At 37.6% G+C, this 24,013-nt stretch overlaps 1 protein-coding gene across 3 annotated transcripts; it reads left to right on the top strand.

The window, feature by feature from the left end:
- Nucleotides 1–971: 971 nt before the first annotated feature.
- Nucleotides 972–23,961, top strand: LOC127957549 (transcriptional regulator ATRX). Of its 3 annotated transcripts, none has more exons than XM_052556143.1 (34): nucleotides 972–1,185; nucleotides 1,617–1,735; nucleotides 1,822–1,865; nucleotides 3,705–3,751; nucleotides 3,832–3,953; nucleotides 4,092–4,211; nucleotides 4,972–5,081; nucleotides 5,228–5,295; nucleotides 8,079–8,553; nucleotides 9,833–10,793; nucleotides 10,959–11,022; nucleotides 14,442–14,596; nucleotides 14,834–14,989; nucleotides 15,105–15,186; nucleotides 15,310–15,370; nucleotides 15,460–15,666; nucleotides 15,999–16,131; nucleotides 16,646–16,755; nucleotides 16,861–17,004; nucleotides 17,913–18,090; nucleotides 18,231–18,368; nucleotides 18,471–18,646; nucleotides 18,730–18,847; nucleotides 19,438–19,541; nucleotides 19,982–20,067; nucleotides 20,389–20,519; nucleotides 20,622–20,763; nucleotides 21,105–21,202; nucleotides 21,297–21,405; nucleotides 21,485–21,662; nucleotides 21,956–22,123; nucleotides 22,202–22,351; nucleotides 23,103–23,159; nucleotides 23,272–23,961. In XM_052556143.1, the coding sequence occupies exons 1-34, from the start codon at nucleotides 1,166–1,168 to the stop codon at nucleotides 23,452–23,454; spliced, it is 5,214 nt and encodes a 1,737-aa protein (XP_052412103.1). In that variant the 5' UTR covers nucleotides 972–1,165; the 3' UTR covers nucleotides 23,455–23,961. The 3 variants fall into 3 exon arrangements, with proteins under 3 accessions (XP_052412103.1, XP_052412102.1, XP_052412101.1); XM_052556142.1 differs by having other exon boundaries at nucleotides 977–1,185; nucleotides 20,389–20,531; nucleotides 23,275–23,961; XM_052556141.1 differs by having other exon boundaries at nucleotides 978–1,185; nucleotides 20,389–20,531.
- Nucleotides 23,962–24,013: the final 52 nt, after the last annotated feature.

Here is a 24,013-nt window from a genome sequence, read left to right as displayed (position 1 = left end):
ATCACAACTTTTCTTTTTCTGTCGGTCTTAGTACACAATGTAACTAAAGAAGCGTAAAGTTTTAAATAGGAAAAATATAGGAAATCTTTGGTCATTTTTGAGCGAGATGCTAACGGTCTAATCAGATTCAATGATCTATGCTAAGCTAAGCTAAGCTAAGCTAAAAGTGCTACCACCAGACCCGGAGATCGGCTGAATGGAATTGAAAACTTTAAAACTTAACTGTGTAACTCTGGGGAGTTGCAAAATAAGTCTATTTTTTAAAAAAAGTGGAGTATTCCTTTAAATGAAAATGAGGCTATCAGGGATGCTGTGGTGTATTCCTTTGACATACCATCAGTGTTGCTATTGTTAACCAAAACTGTTAAATTTGTTATTTGATGCTGAAATAAACTCCAAATTCATACATCCATTCTCCAAACTATTATATGTAGGGTATTAAATTAACACATGACATGAAAAACTTGATTATATTTTTATACATCACATTACAACCCATTGAGCAAATGTTTAATTGTTTTAACTGTATATCTATTGGATGCATGTTTTATTTACATATTTAAAAACTTCTGTTATTTAGACTTTTTATCAATAACAAACTGTACTGCACACACCTATCCCAGAGCCTTGTTTTCTTTCGTGAAATAAATTAATATGGCATTCTTACCCAAGACATATGCTGTTGACAACAATGTATGTATTGATAAGCTGTCCTTATAACATGTTGGGGTCATATTAGTCTATTCGCTTTTGCATGTGCACAATAATATATAGGCCACAGAAAAATAACAAAATGTATATTCTTTATAAATTACTGTGTGCTTTGAATGTAAACCCTGTTTGCATCTCCGTGCTCAAATAAAGCTGACATGTTGTTGCCCAGCAGCTGTAGTCTCTGTAGTTATGACAGAATCCGATGAAGTGATGACGGAATCTGATTAAGTAATGACGCCATCACTTTACGTCAGCCACGAACAGGACGCAGCTTCCGGTGCGCCATTTTAAGCTGTCTGCCGCAAGTTCCACTGGGAAGATGGCGGGTGGAACTGGTTGAATATTTGAGGTTCGCCAGATATGAGTTTTATGTCAATATCTGAAATCCTTTGCTGCTGTTAATTGTACTAAAAGCTCGGCGGTGTGTTGAAGCGACGCGGGCGAGGAGGCGATGTCTGCCGAAGTTCTCAGGTAACGTAAAGCGCTTTGTTTTCTGTCTATTCTTTTGTACTAGCTGAGGTGTTTGTTAATATTTATCGATGATAAATATTTAAAATCCCTTCGCTGTTTAAATTAAATCCATGCTTAATCATTCATATCTTAAGTAATGTTATGTTTTGTGTATTGCCTTAACCGTTTATGATTTTTTTTCAGCACCAGCCGAACAATGAATAACGTTAGTTGCTGAACTGAGGGAAAAAAAACATGAACCATGTTTAATTAATGATAAATATATGCCTCACGTTCCTATCAGACTGAAACCTGAGTATTCTTCTTTCTATAGGAACCATCTGTGCTTGTATATAGTTTGGTTTTGTATGTTTATGAAGTGTTTTTAATCCATCATGAGAGATTCCAGAATGAGGCTGTTGCCATAGAGATCATCTGTCTGGTCTTTGCAGACCTGGGCCTGTGGCTGGTGGAGGCAGTAAACTAGGTGAGCTGATCGGGAAGCTCCATGAGTATTTGGCAGTAGCCACAGAAAACCAGACTGAAGCTACTTTACCTGGACACTGGAATGGTGAGGAGAAATGAGTCACATCAGAAACTGAACCAAAAATAAGCTCATTAATAGCAGTTATAATGAAATATATTTCTCATTTACAGGAACCACGGCCAAAGAATACTTGGAGCAGCAGGCTCGCGCCCAGGTAGAGATTGTTTAGAGTGTGGCAGAGATTAAAATTTTGTGGTCCATCCCAGTTAGCATCACCCTGGTTCCTTTGACCAAAAGCCAATAGGATGTCTGAATTAAGGGGCGGTCACACTAGACTTTGAATTAATATGGATTAATATGTACTTGTACTGTGTCTTTTGCGACGGCGTTGAAAGCTTCTTATTATATTGTACTCTCTCTCTATAAAAATATATACACACTAAGCGATAAAAAATTATAAAACGTGTCCTCATTCAAATGTACCATCTATTCCTGTTTCCATTGACATGGTGAACCATGTAGCTTCTTTTTTAATTTTTTTAAAATAATCTTTTAAATATGTATTATATAAAATAAGACGCTGTGCTACGGCTAAAATTAGTGCTTCCTTCATTTTGAATTTGAATTTAACACTGACAAGTTATGCCAAAAAAAAAATCGCAATTTTAAAATTTTATTGCACGATTATGAAAGCAAAGAAATTGTTCGCGACAGTGACAGCTGTTTGCGTAACTTCTCAGTGAACTATGGATTTGTGTAGTAAATGTTGTTCCTTCGGAGAGCACTTGAAAATACGACATTTAATATCATGTTTTTACACCAAATTCAATTCATAACGTCAGTGTTTAAAATAAATCCTTCTGTGGGAAGATTTCGTAGTATTCGACATATTTCATAGTATTTGAAGCGGTGATAACCTGATGATCATAGAACCGTTCTTCTCTGAAAGATACGCATGAAAATCGCAGCTTCTGTCGAATCACGATTTCGATTCCATTTCAATTAATTGTGCAGCCCTACTAAATGTAAACGACAGAAGTAAAATTAAATAAATGTATGCATTTAGCAGACGCTTTTATCCAAAGTGGCTTAAGCAGTTTTCACATGTGATTCCGGAAAATAGACGGGTAATGTGTCCCGGAAGTTGTTCCCGGGTCGCTAGATTTTGCACTTTCACACTGCCAGTGATTACCTGGAATATGTGTGTGCTTTCACACACAACCCGTAAAGGTCGCGAACGTTGATCTTCCTTCAAAACACCAGATAAAAGAGTTACGCGATAACGTGCGTCATCACTACGACACTGCATTAGATCTGGCTTTTGTTCACACAAAACTTGTTCCGTGACTGAACCCGGCATTGTTACTAGGTCCCACGACCCATGTTTACTGTCACACAGAAGGCGACCCGGCAATGTTCCGGCAATTTGCCGGGTCCGACGTGCAGTGTGAAAAGGGCCTTTACAGTGCATTCAGTTTAACAGTTTTTACCTAATGTGTTCCCGGTTAATCAAACCCACAACCTTGCACTGCTAACACAATGCTCTACCGCTTGAGCTACAGGAACACTAGAATAAAAAAAATAAAAAAACTCCAACTCTTTCAGTATTTATTTAAAATGCACATGTTGGAGTTTTTGGAAAGCTGAGAATAATTTGCAAGTATAAACACAGTGAGGTTTTAAAAGACTTGAGTATATTATATTCTTGTTCAGTGTGATGCTGTTTAATGGACCTTTTTTCAAGACATGTGAAGTCTATAAAAATCTCAATTGGGGTATTACTGATGTATTTGATGTTATAGAATAACATGAAAATATCTTGATGTTTACTACATACATTATTTGTAGCATTTAACTTCAGTGAAAAAAAAAAAACTTAGCTTGGGACGATGGAACTGGAAGTTAAAAAATGGGTTGTAGAACTCGTAACTTCATTGAATTAGATTTTTCAACGTAACTGTCAGTGTATGTGGTTATAATAGATTTATCTTTTTTTGCTCTATCGGATTTGTAGAGATCTGTTTGTTTACAATACTTTGTCTTTTCTTTTCAGTCCAGTGGCCTCTCAGAAGTGGGAATGCTGTCATCTCGTTCGAGAAGGTTTGACTTAATGATGAGATGCATCTGGAAACCCTTTGTGCACTAAGAGAAGAAACTCATTTGTAAATACACTTTTACAGGAAACCGGCTGTTGTCACCAAACACAGCGGGATGAACGAGTCGGACGCTTCATCTGAGAGTGGAGCAGAAGATGTAATGTCTGTGCACTCCAGCGACCCAGACACCAACGCACTGCCAAAAGGTGCCACTACCATTCTCTCTTTCGATTGGCTGATTCAGATGACTATGCCCATGTCATAAAGTTTTTGTTATGGTTTCTGTTATTGAATACATTAACGGAATACAAATTGTTCTTAAACCCTGTTATTATCTGAATCAGGAACGGTGTTTTTGTTGCCGGAGCCGGTGGGTAATGAAGCTCGTGATGATTTCCGTGGTCCAGAATTCCGCAGTAGACGCATTCACAAGCAGCACAGAGATGGTGGTGACAGACGCAGAGGTAAGAGAGAAGCATAAAGATGAGCATAAGCTTTCATTAGAGCTGGTTGATATGATATATTGTTGATTTTGCCATATTGTGTTATGTAAATCTATCTAATGCAAGACTGCTTAAAGTTACGTTAGCATGAATGAGAAAAAAAAAGTGTGGGTCTGTTTGATGATTAGAGTTTTTTTAAGTGTAATAACTCAGACACAAATCTGAAACATACACAGAAAGCCTCTCTCGGACAAAATACAATCCTGTGTTTGTGATTAATGACGATTTCATTTTGGCCTTTAATAAAACAGCAAAAGACAATGAGAAAATCTCTCCGTGTTCTTGAATAACTGAATAACTTTAGTAGATTTGAAAAGGATTGATTTATATTTAATTTTTACAGTGAAGACTGTGCATTGTGAACACAGGTTTAATAAATTACTATTGTGATTTTTAAATGTGGATATTGTGAAAACAAATCTACTTTATGATTTTGTTTTAATCACCCACCCCTATCTTTGATTAAAGTGGATTTAACTTGAATTTCCAAACTGATGGTGATGCTTTTTTTTATTATTATAAGTGTTCCCAGGAAAAAAAAAAAATAACCTTGAAATCTTGCGATGCAGAATATTTTTTTTCACTGTTGAGAATTCAGAAAGTTCTCTGTGGATGTCCTTTAACAGTTTGTAACCCTCATGTTGCAGCCGAAGTATGTAAAAGGACACTTTTAGCAGTGTGTGTCATGTTATAGGGGTACTCATTTGTGTTTGTGTGTTAGGAGGATATGAGTTGGAGAGGGTGAACTGCACAGCGTGTGGTCAGCAGGTGAATCATTTCCAACGTGACTCAGTCTACAGGCATCCAATGCTCAATGTCCTCATCTGCAAGGTATGTATATGTGCTTCTGTGCATTAATTGTGTTTTTGTATGTAAATGTAAACCGAATAGTTTTTTTCCTGCTTGCATTGTGATTTAACGACAAGTAGTTAATCCTTCTTTAGAATTTTATATGGATTTGTTTGCTTTTTTTGTAGAATTGTTTTAAGTATTATATGAGTGATGACATCAGCAAAGATTCAGAGGGAATGGACGAGCAATGCAGGTACATGGAGTGAGTGTGTGTGTGTGAGAGAGAGACAGACAGTTTGGTGAAATGGTGTTCATTACGTTGGATGCATTTGAAAAAAATAATAATAATTCTTTCTAAAAGTGTCCATTATCTTTCGAGTTAAGTTCTTATATTTAATCAGTGAGTTAGAATAATAAGACATTTGGGTTGTTACCAAACAAATTAGATCAGTATCTTTGCAATGCAGAGGAAACACACAAGCTGCTTAACCTGTAATTGTAAATGCTTAACTAATGTTTTGATATATTAAACATTAAACATTGAATACTGATACTTGAAAGTATTTAAAGAAAAAATAAAGATTTAAAGTTAATAAGTGAGCGTTTGAACTAGGGATGTCAAATTTCGATTATTTCCATGATCGATCGTCGTTTAAATTAACGATCAATTAATCGATTAATCGTTAACCATAATACTGCAAAATGCGTCTATTGCAGGCACGCAGTCAGCGGTATGACAGGATGTGCAAAAGCCACACACAACGCTTTCTCACTTGAATTAAAGAGGTTTTAGTCTGAATAAAATGCTAGTAGCAGGATTATAAAATGAATAGATGCGATTATGATCATTTGATAAAATGAAGAGAGCGCGCCATACTTTTGAGGTCATTTTACTTTGTTGACAGTTTCCAATCCCGCACGGAGAACGCTGAACGCGCCTCTTTAAATGGTTTTGTGGTGCTCGTTGTTGTATTTTAAAGCACAATTGCAATGTTTTCAACTGACATTATTGTATAAAATTATCCGAAATGTGGAGCGCGTGTGACTGCGCTGCACATTAAGTGAACTACATCGGCGCTGCTGCACCAAAACACAGTTGCTCACATTAATTTGATCCTGCTGGATTCTGTCCTAGAAAATGTCAGATTTTTAAAAATCCGGCATACAGCGCATTAGATCGTGACAGTGCATGCGTGCAGACGAGGATGAGCGAGCGCGGCTTTGGCTAGATTTATTTGGAGGTTATTGCTCATGTCTCATTCGGCACAAATCGAAATGTTTCCATATTCGCAATGTATTTGAATGTTAAACTATTATTTATAATGTAAACTAGGCTTGTACTTAACACGCATTCGCATATAGACGGAAAAGATGATCCTCTTCATATGAGCAAAAACGTCCTTGGCATAACAGCAGAGTGGACCGGTATACTACGGTCTATTTAAACTGACCAGTGTAACCTTTTAATGTTTAGTTGACATTTTATTTTGATAATGAACAGACTGCGATATAAGTTTGAATCGCTAGAATATACGTGTGCAGCAGGCTCCGGGGCGATCGAAACAGCTGAGACATTAAAAAAAAATATATATTTTCCGCAAAAGTGTTTACTTTCATTTGTGCACACTCACAATAAAAACAGAAGATTTGTGCTCTTGTAAAATAAAGCAAACAAACAGAATGCGTTGTCATCCTTTTTTTTTTTTTTTTTTTTTTGTGAACTTATGGAGCGCCCACACTTCTGTTTTAAATCCGTTAATCTTAATTAGCCTATTTAAGTCGGATATATTTCGCATAGCCTATTTAAAAAAAAAAAAAAAAACATGAAAACAAATTGTTATTTTTATGTTGGGCCTATTACTTAGTAGGCTATAAATTTTCCTTAAAGCATCCCATTTTGTCCCAGGGCTTAGAACCTGTGCCCTAGTCAGGTCGATGCAGAAACTTGTGAACGATGCTCGGCGTCACCGTTTAGTGACAGCAGTGAATGCTCCAGGAATGTGTCGGTCACAGCGCCTATTAATCGCTGTTTTGAATCCAGCAATTATTTATTTAGAAATTATAAGATCTGATTATGACAAGTGTGGTATAAAAGCTTTGTTTATTAGAGGAATAATAGGTTAACTGGAAAATGTTAGATCGCGACCATGCTTTTGGACCCCATAGTCTTCATTTACGCGGCTTTGTTCTGGTTTGCCGGTTGGTCACGAATTTCCACAAATTCAGTATATTTAAGCATTGTTTCTTTTCCTAAATCTTCATAGTCTAACCCTCTAATTTCCCAGGTTTATTTTATTATCTTTCGCTTTTAATAACTGTTTTCGCATCTCTTACTGTGGTAAACATGGGAAGGGAAATTAAAGATTTCATGAATTAAGAATTCGTTCGATTTATTAATTTGTTCCCTTATTTCACTTAAATCATGGGTTATTTAGGGAACAAAATTAATGAAACATGGACAATTTCCACATTAATAATTCGTAGGAATGAATTAACAAGTTGTAGGAATGAATAGACTACCTGTCCTGTCACTGTGTCCCGCAGCCCTGCAAAGCGCACCATATAAAACAGTTATCTGATGAAATGATTAGTAACTACATTTCTATTGCATTTAATGTTGAATAACTTTTATGTTGTTTCTATTTTAGTGTACTTTAAAGTTTAAATCACATTAAAAGCTTAATTTGTACATTGTGAATAAATGATGATGCTTTTATATATCGTCACCGTCACTCACAGCTGCTCGCACGTGTTGAGTGCGCATGAGCCGCACGCAGCCCAACATTGAATCGGTTAACCGACCATCCATAGCCTTAATCGATTGCATCTCTTATCGACAATTAATCGATCATCGATTAATCGTTGACATCCCTAGTTTGAACCAAATCATTTAAACAGTTGGAAACGCAAACCGAGCCAAGTTGAGTCGTGCCGTACCGTACTGAGCCAAGTAATATCACGCAGTGGAAAAGCGGCATTTGTATCCACTTTTTTGTTGGTTTGTAAAGTAAATTCTCTAATTCCCTGTTCATTCAGGTGGTGTGCAGAAGGAGGCAGTCTAATTGGCTGTGATTACTGCAGTAATGCCTTCTGTAAGAAATGTGTTCTACGTAACCTGGGGAGGAAGGAGCTGTCCACAATCCTGGAGGAGGAGAGGAAGTGGTACTGTTATGTGTGCAGTCCCGAGCCATTGGTGGAGCTGGTTTTGTCCTGTGATGCGGTTCTAGAGAACCTCGAGCAGGCTCAGAAACGAGCCTCCCGTACTGAGCCAAACTCGGTCCGGGGCAGGGCTAATAAGGGTGGTCGTGGGCTGATGGGCCCAGTGCCCTCTGCAGGCCTTTACCAGCGAATGCAGCGGTTTGTAGATGTTACCACATCTCTGAGCCATTCCTTCAAGGCAGTTGTTCAAAGTGAAAGAGAGGAAGAAGGAAACCAAGAAGAAAGAATTGGGCAGCTAAGGATGTTCCGCACTGTGCTGGATGATCTGCAAGCCGCCAACAGTGCATTACAGGTAATTCTAGCCTTAAATCATCCTTTACCAAGAATGATTGATGCTTTAACAAACCATTCAATTTTAATTATTGATGCACCAAAAAGATGGTTATCATTGTTTTATTAAAACCGTTAAACAAAAACAAAAATGAATCATTTTAAATGTTAGTAAAAATGAATTTTAAAGATGAACTCGTCCTCATGTCAATAAAAACCCATAAGACCTCCATTCATCTTCGAAACAAATATTTTTAGATATTTTAGATTTAGTCTGAGAGCTTTCTGTCCCTCCATTGAAAATCTATGTACTGTATACTATTCATGTCCAGAAAGGTAATAAAAACATAATCAAAGTAGTCCATGTGACATCAGAGGGTCAGTTAGAATTTTTTGAAGCATCGAAAATACATTTTGGTCCAAAAATAGCAAAACCGACGACTTTATTCAGCATTGTCTTCTTCCGTGTCTGTTGTGAGAGAGAGTTCTAAACAAAGCAGTTTGTGATATCCGGTTCGCGAACAAATCATTCGATGTAACCAGATCTTTTTGAACCAGTTCACCAAGTCGAACTGAATCGTTTGAAACGGTTCGCGTCTCCAATAACCATTAATCCACAAATGACTCAGCTCGGTGTTCATCTCCAGTTCTCTCTCCACAGCAGTTCAGTCAGTGTACTGTTTGAGTAAATGAATTACTCCGGGATATTGGTTTGTTTTAACTCAGAGGGAGTGTCAGACACATTAAAAAAGTTAACAGCTTAAGTCATTTGTATCATTATTGGAGACGCGAACAGTTTCAAACGATTCAGTTCGACTTGGTGAACTGGTTCAAAAAGATCTGGTTATAATGTAAAGTATGATAAACAGATATTCAATTTGAAATTAATACAGATTACTTTTAAAAGTGTCAATTAAATTATATTATTAGTGTTTAAAAATTAGCGTAGGTGGTTAAGTGTAAAAAGTAGGAAAATGAGCCGGCATGACAATAATCAAATATTCAATATAATTAATAAAAAGATTATAATTAATGTTTTTAGAAGTCTCTTAAGATAACCAAAGTTGCAATTATTTGATGAAAAATATAGTGAAAACAATATTGTGAAATAAAAAAAGACTTAAGTATTTATTCCTGTTATGGCAAAGCTAAATTATCAGCAGTCATTTCTTCAGTGTTGCATGATCCATCAGAAATTATTTTAATATACATAAAAGATGCTTAGAAAACATTTCTTCTCCTTATTCCAGTTTTGTTACAGTTTGTTTATATGAATGTAAAGTCTTAATTTATAATTGTAGGAAGCCCTAGACCATGAGCTGACTGGGTCCAAACGTGCCTGTGGAGACACACATAAGCCAAAAGCGAGGTCCAGAAAAAAAAAGGCATTGTCATCACAGAGCCTAGGACTCACTAAAAAGCTGGTGGTTCAACTCACTCCTGTACCGGTCAGCCCACAACCCATCAGCAGAACGAGTCTTCCCACTCATCCATCTCCTGAGAGACAAACGATCAACCGTGAGGTGACAGATGGAGCACTGGAACAAAGAGAGACATTGGTAGAGATGGAGAAGGGGATGGAAATGGAGGAAATGATAGAGAGAGGAGAAGATGTGGAAAATGATTGTGTTAATAATGACGAGGAGGAGGAGGAGGAAGATGAGGAGGTGGAGGAGGATGAGGACCAAACTGACCCCAAAAATGTGTCTTTATCAGAGGAGAATAAACGTTCTCCACGTGTGAAAACCACACCACGGCGGCGGCGGACGAACCAGAGCTCCACGGCTGAGCACGCCGGTTCAGCTGAGGATGACTCTGACTCTGACGAGGTGCCCGAAGTGCTGCTCCAGACCGCCGCTGCCATGGCAAACAGTGAGGAAGAGGGTTTGGTTGGTAGCAGTTGGGACGGGGACGAGGTAAACCAGCAAGTCAGAAAGCAGCGTCTCTTTGGACTGGTAAAAACGACACCTCCGGACAGAGGCTCTCGAAAGCGGAATCTCAAAGAGAGATCCTCATCGTCCTCATCGTCTTCCTCTGCGTCTTCAAGGAGGGGCTCCCAGAACCAGGGGTCATCTGTCAGAATGACCAGGGGAAGGGCCCGCAAAGTTGCCAGGGTGACGGAACAGAGCGGGAGTTCGTCAAGTGAGGTGGGAGGACAGGAACTGGAGAGTGGGCCGAGCAGCGACTCTGATGATCAGAGGATCAAGCCGCTGACAGATGACGTCACGTTGCTGGGCTCTGGAAATTTCCAGCAGTCTTCCGGTGAGTTTGCTGCAAAAACACTGACCATTATTCTCTTCATATAGTAAGACCGATATGTTATTATCATTTACAATGAATGTCCGATCAATGTTTTTCATATTTCAGAACCAAAATGAATGTTTTTTTTATTTATTTTAAGCATTCATTCTCTCTGTCTGTCTCTAGGTGATGAGATGGACATCCAGCCAGGTCCGTCTTTATCTGTGGAGGACGATGATTTAGAAAATAGGTACGATTCTGTCTACATCAGGGCCACACACACTTTCCCATCACAGGCCTTCTCCACTGGACTCCGGCTGTCCCAAACTCACTACAGTGAGAGCTTCGATCCAAACCTCGTTTAAAAGCACGCAAGCATCCCGTACATGTGTCTCACTCAAACACGCTTTTCTTGCTCGATCAACACTGTCCGATTTTTATTTCCCCACAGTTTCTTCCGCACGCTGTAGAGAGAATCTGTAACCGTAGGCACACACCGTCCATCAGTGGTGAAGCTTTGAGACCTCACTGTCTAATGGAAGTCAGTGAATCAACTCTGGAGAAGCTCCTGTGTTTGAATTCCTCTTCACTGACACAGACCATTGCATGTCTTCGGCAGTATTTCTGCTAGCCACACTCTTCCTCTTTACTGTCTGTGCTGCTAATAAAGCTTTTAAGAGAGTAGAACCAGTCTAAACCTCTTTGCTCGGATCTGATGGATCCTGTGTTCAGAAAGACAGACAACTTCTTGTGTGTTTGTGTTTTAGGGCTCAGCTTCCGGGTTCTCATGCTGTAATGTTTTCGGTCAGTCAGAACAAAGGCTGTGTGGTTTGCTAACGGTAGGTGTTACAGTAGTTTCACACAATACTTTTGTTATTGGCAGTGAAATGTCATTATTGGTGGAATTCAAGTGAACTAACGTGTCTTAGATTGCAGATAGGGATGCAGTAGTACAGTGTTAGCGATTGTTGAACGCAGCTGTGTTTGCTCTTTATCAGGAGATTAGTTCCTAGACAGCCGAATTTTCTACAACTAAGGTGCTCAAGTTGAAGATACATTTTATATTGGTCTAAAATGCATTTGTTATTGTTTTTGCTACTAGTTACTTGTCTATTTTTATAGGTTCAATATTTAATTTTCACATATTTTTTGCGCAGTATACATGTCCTCGTGAATTGGCGAGAAGGTCAAAAGTTCATCCCGTTTTAGCAGAAGGTGATGGGTGTTAGGGATTGCAAATGTGAAGGACAGGGAAGCTTGGTTCTACATGTAGATGTTTTTGAGTTGGTGCTTCGAAACGGTAGCTTAAATCGGAGCCATGGCCCAGTAGTTGGTGCATGTGCTCTGACACACTGAGTAATGGTGCACACTTTTTTTTTCCTTAAATATTTATATGAATAAAAATGGTTAAAAGGCTGATTTAACGCTAATGATTGTTTTGGTGGACCTGGCTTTGTTTTGTGTTAGTGTGTTCAGGGGTCAGCAGCAGTTGGCCGTATGATGCTCTTTCAGACTCAACATGCAGTCTGTAAGCGTTTGTGTAGTCAGTTGTTAAAAGCACTGTGTTTTGAGGATAAAGAGTGTAGTCTTCACTCTCACATGAGTTATTTGCATGGTTCTTACCGAGAGGCAATAAACACTTATTTATTCTTTCTCTTGTTCTCTGTTTTTTTCCCCCTCCCGTTTCATCTCTTTTTTCTGTAGCTTAACAGGGTTCCCACGCATCCTGGAAAACCTGGAAAACCTTGAATTTTGTAATGCGATTTTCCAGTAATGGATAAGTCATGGGAAATGTACCCAACTGTCCAGGGAATTGTGTTTACTGTAACCTTTTAATCAAACTGGTTCGCCGTATTGACAACGTTTTTGTAAAATGAAGAAATCCTTGGACTGATCGGGACTCGGGACTGCGGTCAGTTCTCATGTGTTCTGTCATGAATGACGTCGCAGAATCATATCGTTTTGTTTTATCATCTGCGCTTGCCTGTGTTTTGTCATGAGCAAGTGCACGTCATGGTCTGCACACTCACTGTCATTTCTGTTCTTCGCTCAGATTTCACGCATTGATAGCAGCAAGTGATGTTGATAGCACACAAATTGCAAAACATTATTAGCATTACCTCCCAAAGGTCGGTTACCTTGTCTACCTTATTAGAGTGAAGAGTTTGAATCTTCCGTAAGCTGCTCTGGTAGCACAAATGAATGACTTGAGCACATTAACTGTGCATTTAGAACCATGCCAGTAACCACAGTACCTCATATCACCTGTAAAAAAAACTTTCATTTGTGATTACAATAATATTCTTGGTTAAACAGCAGAATCAGAAGCTGTGGCCAGCAGTCACTCTCCACAGAAAATGACTTGACTTGACTCCTCTCCATAACCACAACACCTACACATTGCATGCGCTTATTAGCATGAGACTGGTGCTGTCAACATGAAATTCTGATTAATATCTTTTGTGTTTAGTGTATATAAGCTCAGTCAATTCCTGAACCTTGAACTTAATTCAAATTACAAACTTTTTATTTTTTTACTGGAGAAATCATGCAAAATCAACTTTATGCTTTTAAAAGCTCATACCTATTAGACTTCCATTGTAAGTGCAGAACTTTATTATTTTTATTTTTCACATTTTTCAATGCGGAAGTCAACTTAATTTTCTATTGCGAACAACAGCAGGCCACAGATGCATTACTCAAATATTAAAGATGTTGGTCACATAAAATGCCTTGAAGAAATGTAAAGTAATGTCTTGGACCGAGTGGGAACCCTGCCTAACCTTAATTAACATAGATGAACCCCTGCCATTTTTCACTTTTTCTTTAAGTGTCCTTTTCTGTTTGTTGTCCTTTTTCTTTTTCTGTCTTGTGGAATCCTCTCATGCTCATTGGATTTCAAAAAGCCTAAAGCCTGAGTATTTATTGCATGCTAATGTTCTTTGTTGGGAAGTATTTATTGTTGCTATTTTTCTGAAGCGTTTTATGCAGAAACATTTTCATCAAAAAGAAGCATGCATGATTTTGCATCTCAGAAGAGGGAATGTAAATAAGTGTGTAAGAACTGTATAAAAATTGTAGTTGTAATAAAAGTTTATACCCCATACACACCAGCCTCTGTGCATTTTGTATACATATATATATTCATATATCTTTTTTTTTTTTTCACTGATTTTTTTTTTTTTTTTTTTGCCTGGTGCATTTATTTTTTCATATTCAGAGGTGCTAAGTTCAAATGTTTGTCTACACTAGAGCCTCATGGTTTTTTTTTTTTACATTTCACTCATTAATACTTAATTTTTTTTTTTTTTATATAATTTTTAAACTTAACTGACAACTTAAGTCCATTGAATCTTTTACACTTTCCAATAACCTGTTGTTAATTTATATTTTATATATGCAATCATATTTAGATTCATGATTGAAATTACTTGTGTTTTTCTGAGTTGTTTCAGCATATCAAAAATAATTATTTTGCTACTATTTGTGGACTTTTTTTTAATTATAGTGAAAGCGATGGGAGAAAGATGCTTTGTTTAATGAATCTGGATCCATCTGTCACCCACCTCACATTTTGTCCCTCTTTCTTTTCTCTTCATCCCACTTCTCTTCATCTGTCTCTCTGTTCCCTCATTACTGCCTCTACATCCCATCACTTACTCTATAAAGAATTGCAAAGAAGATTCTGCTGGCTCAGATCAGAGCTAACCTCTCCTCCGCATCTGAGCTGGACGCCAGCTCCGATGAGCAATCAGAGAGCACAAAAGAAGAGCAGAAGAAGAACAAGAACAATGACAGAACCTCAGAGACGACCGAAGAGGAAGGTGAGTGATGGCCATTACCACTGGTACCATGGGGAATTATAGACCTTATATACCTAATAACTCAAAGCTGTTTCTGATAAATAACAGCCTCTGAAACTGATATGTTAGTTTTTGTAACACTATAAACTTATGTTTTTAATAGTAACAATCTGCAGCGGATTAGCCAAACATTTAAAAATGTTAATAGAGAATGCATACATAAAAATGTATTGTTACATGAGAACAGTTTTTCTGCAGATAACGATGACTCCGATTGCAGCGAGTCTCAGTCAGGGTCACGGCACCGCCACCGATTGCTGCGACATGGTCTTACCTTATCAGAGGCTGAAGCAAAAAGTCAAAAGCAAGCGGTAAAGAAATCTAAGAAAAGAGAAGATTTAGAATGTGTTATTGGTGAGTCAAAGTCTTTGAAGACTCAAAGTGCGTTAGCATTTTTTACCGTCTAAATAATAGTACCTATGTGATGATTCTTCAGCCAGATATGATGCTGTTTTGTTTTTCATCGTAGTGAGTAGTGATGAATCGAGCGAAACGAGTGTATCGAGCGGCGTTTATGATGAACTCAGCCATTCAGAGTGTGAGGAAATCGGGTAAAGCTCATATCATCACAGTTTACTCATCAACTGCAATCTGCCCACTCACAAAATAACAAATGACTTAAAGACTACCTACTAATAAGTCTAAATTAATTTAAGACGGTCTCCGTTTTGTAGGTCCCAGTCGCCCACTCATGATGAGAAGTGTCAGAGTCCTGACAGGAGCAGCACTGCTGATGTGTGTTTGTACATCCTTCAGAATCATAGATGTTGGGAATGTGGATTTGTTTGCAACTTGAGCTTTTTTTTTTTTTTTTTTTTTTTCAGAATAATGTCTCTCCAACCACTGAAGAGCATTTGAGGGGCACACCGCGAGGGCGGAGGCAGATCAGACCGCTTCTGGAGGTGGGTCAGCTGGCCAAGGAGACACAGAGCGCTCTGAAAGAAGAGGAGGAGCGCAGGAGGAGATTAGCAGAGAGAGAGAAACTGAGACTAGAAAATGAGAGGAGAGAACGAGAAGACGCAGACTCCGAGGTGATGAACTGCACTCTGCCATATTCAGTTCTGTTTTGTAAATATTACATTGTTATAATTTACTTTTCCTTATGACTTACTTTGTAGAACACAAAATATGTTTTATAGGATTTTTCCGTTTTTTTTTTTTTTTGGTCAATACACTGGAAGTCAGTGTTCACCAAAACAGTTTTTTTTTTTTATGTGTGTATGAATAATGACAGGATTATTGGGTGATGTATCCCATAAAAAAAAAATTATTGAATTATTAATGGCATGATTTTAACCTGAATGGAAAAGTAGTGTTTTGTCTGTCTGTTGTAATTCTCTTTTCTTCCTCTCATCTGCTTCAGGTCATATTAGTGTCTGAGAAACCAGCTCAAAGCTTCACACCATTGGTTCTCGAGCAAGATGATGTAACACATAAACCTGTGCTGCAAGTGCACTTGCACTTTCTGAGCAAACTCAAACCACACCAACAAGAGGGTGAGAGAGTTTTTGTGTTGCAGTGTAATTATCTCCTGATAAGAATTGTAGAATTTTAAATGCATGCTTTCTATTTGAATATGTTTAGAAATGTAATTTATTCCTGTGATGCAAATCTTCATTTTCAGCAGCCAGTATGTCTTCAGTGTCACATGATGCTTCAGAAATCGTTCTAATATCCTGATTTGCTACTTAAGAAACATTTTTATCATCTTGAATGTTGAAAATGGTTGAGCTGCTTAATTGTTTTCTGAAAATAATTTGTAATTTTTTTAGTTTCGTTCACTTTTGATTAATTTAATGCATCCTTGCAGGATAAAGGTATTTGTTTAAAAAAGTGTGTATTCAGTTTAATAGTAAAACTCAATCAATGCATGGGTGATTGTTTGTTTCTCATATTAATATTTACATGCTTTTATAAAGCAGCATTGTGAAATGCATTTTAGTGATGTGACAGCGTGTGGTGAAGGTCCGGTAGCATGTATGTAAGTGTATGTGTTAATGTTTTTGTTAGGTGTGCGCTTCATGTGGGACTGCTGCTGTGAGTCCATTCAGAGTGTGAAGACTACTCCAGGCTCTGGCTGTATTCTGGCCCACTGCATGGGTCTGGGAAAGACCTTTCAGGTATGGGGCACAGGACTATTGTGTTTTTTTTTGTTTGTTTTTTTTCGTCAAATCAGAAAGTGTGAGTTTCACAGAAATCCTAACTGTGTATTGTGTGTGTTTCAGGTCATTGTGTTCCTTCACACAGTGCTGCTATGTAAAGAGCTGCCACTGAAAAGGGCTCTGGTGGTGTGTCCTCTCAACACAGTGCTGAACTGGAGGAGTGAGTTTGACCAGTGGCAGAGGGGCTTGAGGCCCAACATACTGTGGGTCAGTAGAATTCTCTCTTTTAGAGATGTTATACTCACCAAGGCTGCATTTATTTGATCCAAAATGGAGTCAAAACAATAATGTTGTTTCAAATTTATTTTAAAGTGTAATTTATTCTTGGTTTGGCAAAGCTGAATTTTCAGCATCGTTACTTCAGTCTTTACTGTCACATGACCCATCAGAAATAATTTTACTATGCTGATTTGTTTGATGTTCAAAATGCTTGAACTGCTTATTATTTTTGTATAAACTGTGATATGTTTTATTTTTGTTTTTCTTTCTGAATAAAATAATAAAATAATTTCTAACTGTGGTCAGTGAGTCAGAGAGGTGTAGAGCTAACATATGAGCTTTAAAAGAAAATTAGTTTATTGCATGTTGTTTGTTGGTGGCTTAAAAGAATAGCTTGCTCAAGAATGAAAAAGGTCAAAATATCTTTTCTTGTAGGTTTTTCTCTTGTAAAGCTGTCATAATGTTTCGGTGAAAGCTCTCAAGATCTTAAATTTAATCCAGGGTTAAAAAACCTATTCAATATACAATTTCAAATAGGCAAAGGCAGTGGACTTTCATGGAGCTTGTTGTGGGCACTTAATATCACTGACCATTTTTGTAGATGGACATTCTGCGAAGCATTATCTTTCTGTATTGTACAGAAGAAAAAATAACTCCGACTACATAATAACAATATTATTTAAAAAAATTTGGGTGAATACTCAATGTATTTACACTTTATATTTACATTCTTACATAGGAAAGTATCAGTGCAAAAGTTAGTAATTATGCTTTACACAGAGAATTCAGCAAAAACATCATAAACATGCAGAAAAATGCCAAATATTCAGTTTTCTTGTCATTGTTGAATCTGGACACTTAGCTGCATCTCTGATTCTCTCTTGTTTCTCACACAGGTGGCAGAGCTGGCCACGGTGAAGTCTGTGAGTGTTCGTGTTGAGCTTTTGAATGACTGGTTTGCGAATGGTGGTGTGATGATCATGGGCTATGAGGTTTTTCGTATACTGACACACACAGATAGCGCGAAATACAGCAAACACAAAGAAGCCTTCCGCTCAATGCTCCTGGATCCAGGTAAATTCATTTGAGCAATCCATCATCAAATAATAAGAACAGATATATATATATATATATATATATATATATATATATATATATATATATAAATATAATTTTTTTTTTCAACTATAATTTTATTTGTGTTTATATGTTAGGCCCTGATCTGGTGGTGTGTGACGAGGGTCATGTCCTTAGGAACGCAGAATCCAGCATCTCAAAAGCCATGCGAGCTCTACGTACACGTAGGAGAATCATATTGACAGGAACACCGCTTCAAAACAACCTTACTGAGTGTAATCACCTTTCATCTCCACACTGTGAAAAAAAATGACTTGCTTATTCATTTTGTAACATCTATTTGAGGTTATCTGACTATATTTTGTTTATTGTTCTAGATCATTGCATGGTGAACTTCATTAAGGAGAACCTGCTGGGTTCTCTAAAGGAGTTCCGGAACCGTTTTATTAATCCGATTCAGAACGGTCAGTGCGCAGACTCCACCCCTGCTGATGTCAGACTGATGAAGAATAGATCGCACGTCCTCCATCAGATGATGTCAGGATTCATACAGGTGATGAAGAGAGAGAAAGAAATAGAATGCAGCTACAGGCTGTGAAAAAAAGAAAATCTGAATGTTTTGTTTTTGTGTTGCAGAGACGAGACTATTCGGTCTTGATGTCCTGTTTGCCGCCAAAACACGAGTATGTGCTGTCAGTCCGGATGACGCATCTGCAGTGTCGATTATACACACACTACCTGCAGAACTACACAGGTCAGAGTCTCCCCTTAACTAGTACTGCTCCAGTAGAAAAATGTGTTAACAGGTAAGATTAAGCCAAGAGTTGTTTTCAAGGTATGGCTGATGCTAGACAAAAAAAAAAAAAGAAAAATATATATATATATATCATATTATTATTTTTTATTTTTTTTTTCATAAATAAAATGCTAAAACTTAAAATCAATTTAAATGTTTCAAATGAAAATGTAGGCATCATATAATTATAATGTGCAATGACATTCAAATGTTACCATTCAGTATTAAACATTAAAAAAATATATTTTGAGATTTAACAGTGTTAAATTTAATAGAAGTGAACATTAAGTCAGCTTCAAAAGGGGGCAAATATAATCTGATATAAATGTAAAAACAGGAGAAATTAATATAATCATCTTATATTGGCTGATATATTAATCCAGTATTACATAAAAACACCCTTAGATACTGACACGGTTAATAATTACTAAATAGTTCTTATGTCAGATGTTTTCCATTTTCACATTAAGATTTTTGTCAAAACACCTTACTCTGGCACACACTGAGCCAACGGATTTGTAACACAGTCATAAATGTCTTTGTTTTAGGGAAAGGAGTAGGTGTGAACAGTTTGTTTCAGGACCTTCATGTTCTGAGTTTGATATGGACTCATCCCTGGTGTCTTAAACTTGCTCAGCTGAGCAGGAATAAGGTACATACACACACTCATCCAGATAACACTACGGTTCAAATGTTTGGGGTCAGTGAGATTTAAATACCTTTTACATTTATCAAAAGAAAGAGTAAAGACATTTCATGATGTTACAAAATATGTGCACTGTGCACAAAATATATGCACTGAAGACGTTTAAATAAAAAAAATGTATTCATGTTATTTTAAATTGATATATTTCACATGTTTGCACAATAATAAATCTTTTAATACATTGTTACTAAGTACAGCAGCTGTTTTGATTGCCTTGGTGAGCGTATAAGTTGTAAAAACGTTAAAAAATCTTACCAACCCCAAACATTTGACTAATAGCATGCATACATCAAGGCTAATTTTTACAAACACATTATCGAGTCATTGATTTTTCTCTATTTCTTATGATATGGAAACCTGTTACTGCATGTTTGTGTGTGATGCAGGGCAAAGAGGAAGTGCCTGCTCCTGTCTTCCCAGGTCTGGGTGCAGGTTTAGTCGGCAGTTCTGTAAATCCAAATGACTCTGAAAGGTACGCTGTGTTTTTATCAGATTTGAATATTTCCCATACAACCAATGTGCCTCATGCTTCTGTTCAATGCGAGGAGTCAAAGCTATAGTAACTCTGAATATCTAAACAATGTAAAAGCATTCGAGAATCTTTTGTTTTGGAAGCATTTGGTTAATGTGAGCCTGCTGTGTGTCTTGACACAAACACGGCCAATCACTGCATTGTTGATGTGTAATATACAGTTATGTGAAACCAATGAAACATCTGCTAGAAGTCTGTGTCTCCTCCATGCGTGACCAGGTTTGCTCTGATGGTTATTATTCAAATGTGTCTGTCTCACAGGAGAGATGCAACAAGCACAGGTTTAGTGGGTGATGGAGAGAGAAATAAGGATCCAGTTTCCTTGGGCAGCAGGTCCAATCAAAATCCACAGCATTCAGATGTCACAAACACAGCCACAACCGAAATTTCTGGTGGGGAAGCTGGTGTGAAAACAGTCTTTCTATCTCTCCGTTTCCTTTAATCTGCCTCTTTTCTCATCTCATTCTTAGTGTCTCTCTCTGTCTGTTGTTCAGGATTTGTTGTGGGTAACGGGCCACCTGCCGACTGGTATATGCGGTTTATAACAGCGGCTGATGCCAAAGTGCTGGAGCATTCTGGGAAATTGCAGTTGCTACTGGAGATTTTACACTGGGCAGAGAAACTACAGGACAAAGTGTGAGGATCACGTTCTTGAATAGAAGTAGCACTTGTTATAAGCTTTTTGTTGGTTGTTACATTCATATAACCCACAGTTTAAAAGAAAATTAATACTCTTAAATGAATGGAAAACCTTGGCATCACAAGAATGGATGACAATTTAAAATACAGTTGTTTTAAATTGTAATAATATTTCAGAATATTTCTGTTTTACTGTATTTTTCATCAAATAAATGCAGCCTTGATAAACAGAAAATGCCTTTTAAAAAATAATTCCAACCCCAAACTTCTGAATAGCAGTAGATGAAATGTTTGTCAGTTCATTGTTCAGAGTGACACTTGCTGTTTGCTTTTTTCAGGTTGGTGTTCAGTCAGTCTCTGATAACGCTGGATCTTATTGAGAGTTTCCTCCTGTATGCAGATGAGAGCAGGGGGAAAACATGTTGTCCGTACAAAGGTAGATAAACAGTTTAAACGGGGCATTGTTCAAAATTTATTTTGTTTATTTACCATGGTTATGCAAAAGAGTTTGTGTTTGTGTGTATTGTCAGGAGAGAAAGCATGGGTTAAAAATAAAGATTATTATCGCTTGGACGGCAACACCAGTGCTTGTGCTCGCAAGAGATGGGCTCAAGAGTTTAACAACACTAAAAACATAAGGTATGCTCAAAAGGTTCAATGTCACATTTAAGTTGTCTGCATTTCCTCTCCTGACTCTTGCTGTTTTACTCCGTTTCAGAGGAAGATTATTTCTGATCTCTACTCGTGCTGGGTCACTGGGAATCAATCTGGTCGCTGCAAACCGGGTCGTGGTGTTTGACGCTTGCTGGAATCCGTCTTATGACATCCAGAGCATCTTCAGAGTCTATCGCTTTGGGCAGAAAAAAACTGTATATGTGTACCGCTTTCTGGCCCAGGTATACACATACAAATGACAGATAGTATGGAGGGCTTGAAGTTTGTAAAATAAAAAAATTTAATTTAGGCTTATTTATTTTTAAGGTGATGTTCTCTAGTGGATTTATTGCATCTTTTTTATTAATCGTTTTCATTTTAGAGACAATTTTTTATATTTTATTTTATTTGTACATTTTAATTTATATATTTGATGTATATTTCCAGTATTATTTTATACTTTATTTTTGTAGTTTTAACGTATACTGTGTATGTGAAGCTGTTTTCTTACTATTTGAATGCTGCCTTTTTTTAGGGGACCATGGAACAGAACATTTATGAGCGGCAAGTGGCTAAACAGTCACTGTCCTCTCGTGTTCTGGACCAGCAGCAGATTCAGAGACACTTCACACACAGTCAGCTGAATGAGTTGTACTGCTTCCAGCCAAACCTGCAGCCCAGTAAACACACAGAAAGGCCTGTGGTAAGCACACACACATACCTCTGCTATGGTACAGACCGCAAACAGACACACACATGACTGGAAGCTTTTGTCTTCCAGGATGACCTGTTGGCTCAGATGCTGCAGAGCTGTGGGCAGCTCATAGTAAGTTATCATGAGCACAACTCATTGTTAGACCACCGGGAGGAAGAGGAGCTGAGCGAGGAAGAGCGCAGAGCAGCCTGGGATGAATACCGTGCAGAAAAGAAGGTAAGCACAGCAAGTCTTAAATCTGTGGTTTTCTAACTGTGGTACGGAGCGCCCTCAGGTGGTACACATCGAAAATGCCTACTTTTTTCTACTTGATGCCTACAACCCACTCATATTTACATTTAGTAATTTAGCAGACTCTTAAAAGCTACTTGCAAATGAGGTCAAAAGAAGCAATCAAAACCAACACAATTGCAAACTCCATAGCAATACCTTTTTTTAAATGATAAAGAAAAAGAAACCAATATTAGAAAAAGAATAGAGAATGCTAGTATTACAGGGTAATACTATAATACTATATAAAAAATCAATACAAAGTTAACAAGTTGAAAGAATAGAAAAATATAGAGAACTAGTGCTAACGGGTCCGTTTTCTTTTTTCTTTTTTATAAAAGTTTGAATAAAAAATTGTGCAAATGGTAGAGGATCAAGAATGTTTTATACACTATATATATATTAGGACAACTTAGATGAAAGGTTTTGATCCACTTCAAATTTTGATTACTGTACATATTACTGTATATATGCCAGGAGAATGTTACCTGCCTGATTGCATCATGCCAACTGTAAAGTTTAATGGAGGAGGGAAAATGGTATAGTTTAGCCCCTTACTACCAGTGAAGGAGAGAATGAAATTCTTCAGTGTACCAAGACATTTTGGATGCTGCTGTGCTTCCAGCTTTGTGGAAACGTTTCTATTTCTGCATGACACCTTATGCACACCAGCCTATTCATGACTTGTCCCTTTCAGGCCTCTACACAGAACTCTAATGAAGTCACCCACAGAAACGCCAACCAGGCACTACAGGTAAAATTAATTTTCACCTCTGACCTGACATTTAGCATTCTGTGTGTGTGTATGAAATGGGAATTTTGCAGTGCTAAAAGTCTTATGTCTTTCTCACCTCATTCATCCTCAGCAGGCTATGGCTTCTCTAAACTTCGCCTATACAACCAACAGTGTTCCTTCAACTGCTTCATTGCATGTGAAACCAGGCAATGCCGAAGGTTCTGCTGCTTGGGTCACTTACAACAACTCCAATATCACATTTCGACTGGAGCATCCCAATGTGGTTTTCTCCGCTCCAAGAACAAACACATAAACCGGTCCCCCTCTACTCCTAAAACATAGTTTGTGTTGGGCCTGATATAAATAAGGTGCTGTAAATATCGGCAATATGAATGTAGTTTTAACATTAGAACACTGGATGGACTAACAAGAAGACATTTAGTCACACATACTGTATGTTTCGAGACCTCAAAGAAACTGTGGTGTTGTCAGAATTTCAACTGCCTAAATTTGAACCTCAAAGCAAAACCAGTTCTGTACTGTATTGAACGGTGTGTCTGAAAACTTCTGAGCTACCTCGAAACCAGTAGGAGTTTGAAGTGTATGAAGTGCTTTTGGACACAAACAAGGGGGGTTCAGTAGCCTGTATACAAAAAAGACTTGCCAGTTTTGTTGCTAATACGTTTTATGTTTAAATATGAAAAATAATCATTTTTTCATTCAAGTTCAAAATTCGAAAGCTCAATCTGTGTTGATTTGAGCGCACTTTTCTGTTCAACAGTTTTCTAATGAAAAAATATAAATAAAGAAATAAAAACCACTTGCTTTGTCCAGCGGAGGCGCTGTTTCTCTTATTCCTCTTCTTCATTACT

The sequence above is a fragment of the Carassius gibelio genome, chromosome B5 (assembly GCF_023724105.1).
Source record: "Carassius gibelio isolate Cgi1373 ecotype wild population from Czech Republic chromosome B5, carGib1.2-hapl.c, whole genome shotgun sequence".
In the NCBI taxonomy this organism is placed as follows: Eukaryota; Metazoa; Chordata; class Actinopteri; order Cypriniformes; family Cyprinidae; genus Carassius; species Carassius gibelio.
This window is presented reverse-complemented; position numbering and strand designations above follow the sequence as displayed.

Excerpts from the sequence above, each read along its gene's own strand:
- LOC127957549 (XM_052556141.1), top strand. The coding sequence starts at position 1,166 with ATGTCTGCCGAAGTTCTCAG. Across the intron at positions 1,736-1,821 it reads TTTACCTGGACACTGGAATG|GAACCACGGCCAAAGAATAC; the intron begins GTGAGGAGAAAT and ends TCTCATTTACAG. Across the intron at positions 20,764-21,104 it reads GAGAAACTACAGGACAAAGT|GTTGGTGTTCAGTCAGTCTC; the intron begins GTGAGGATCACG and ends TGCTTTTTTCAG.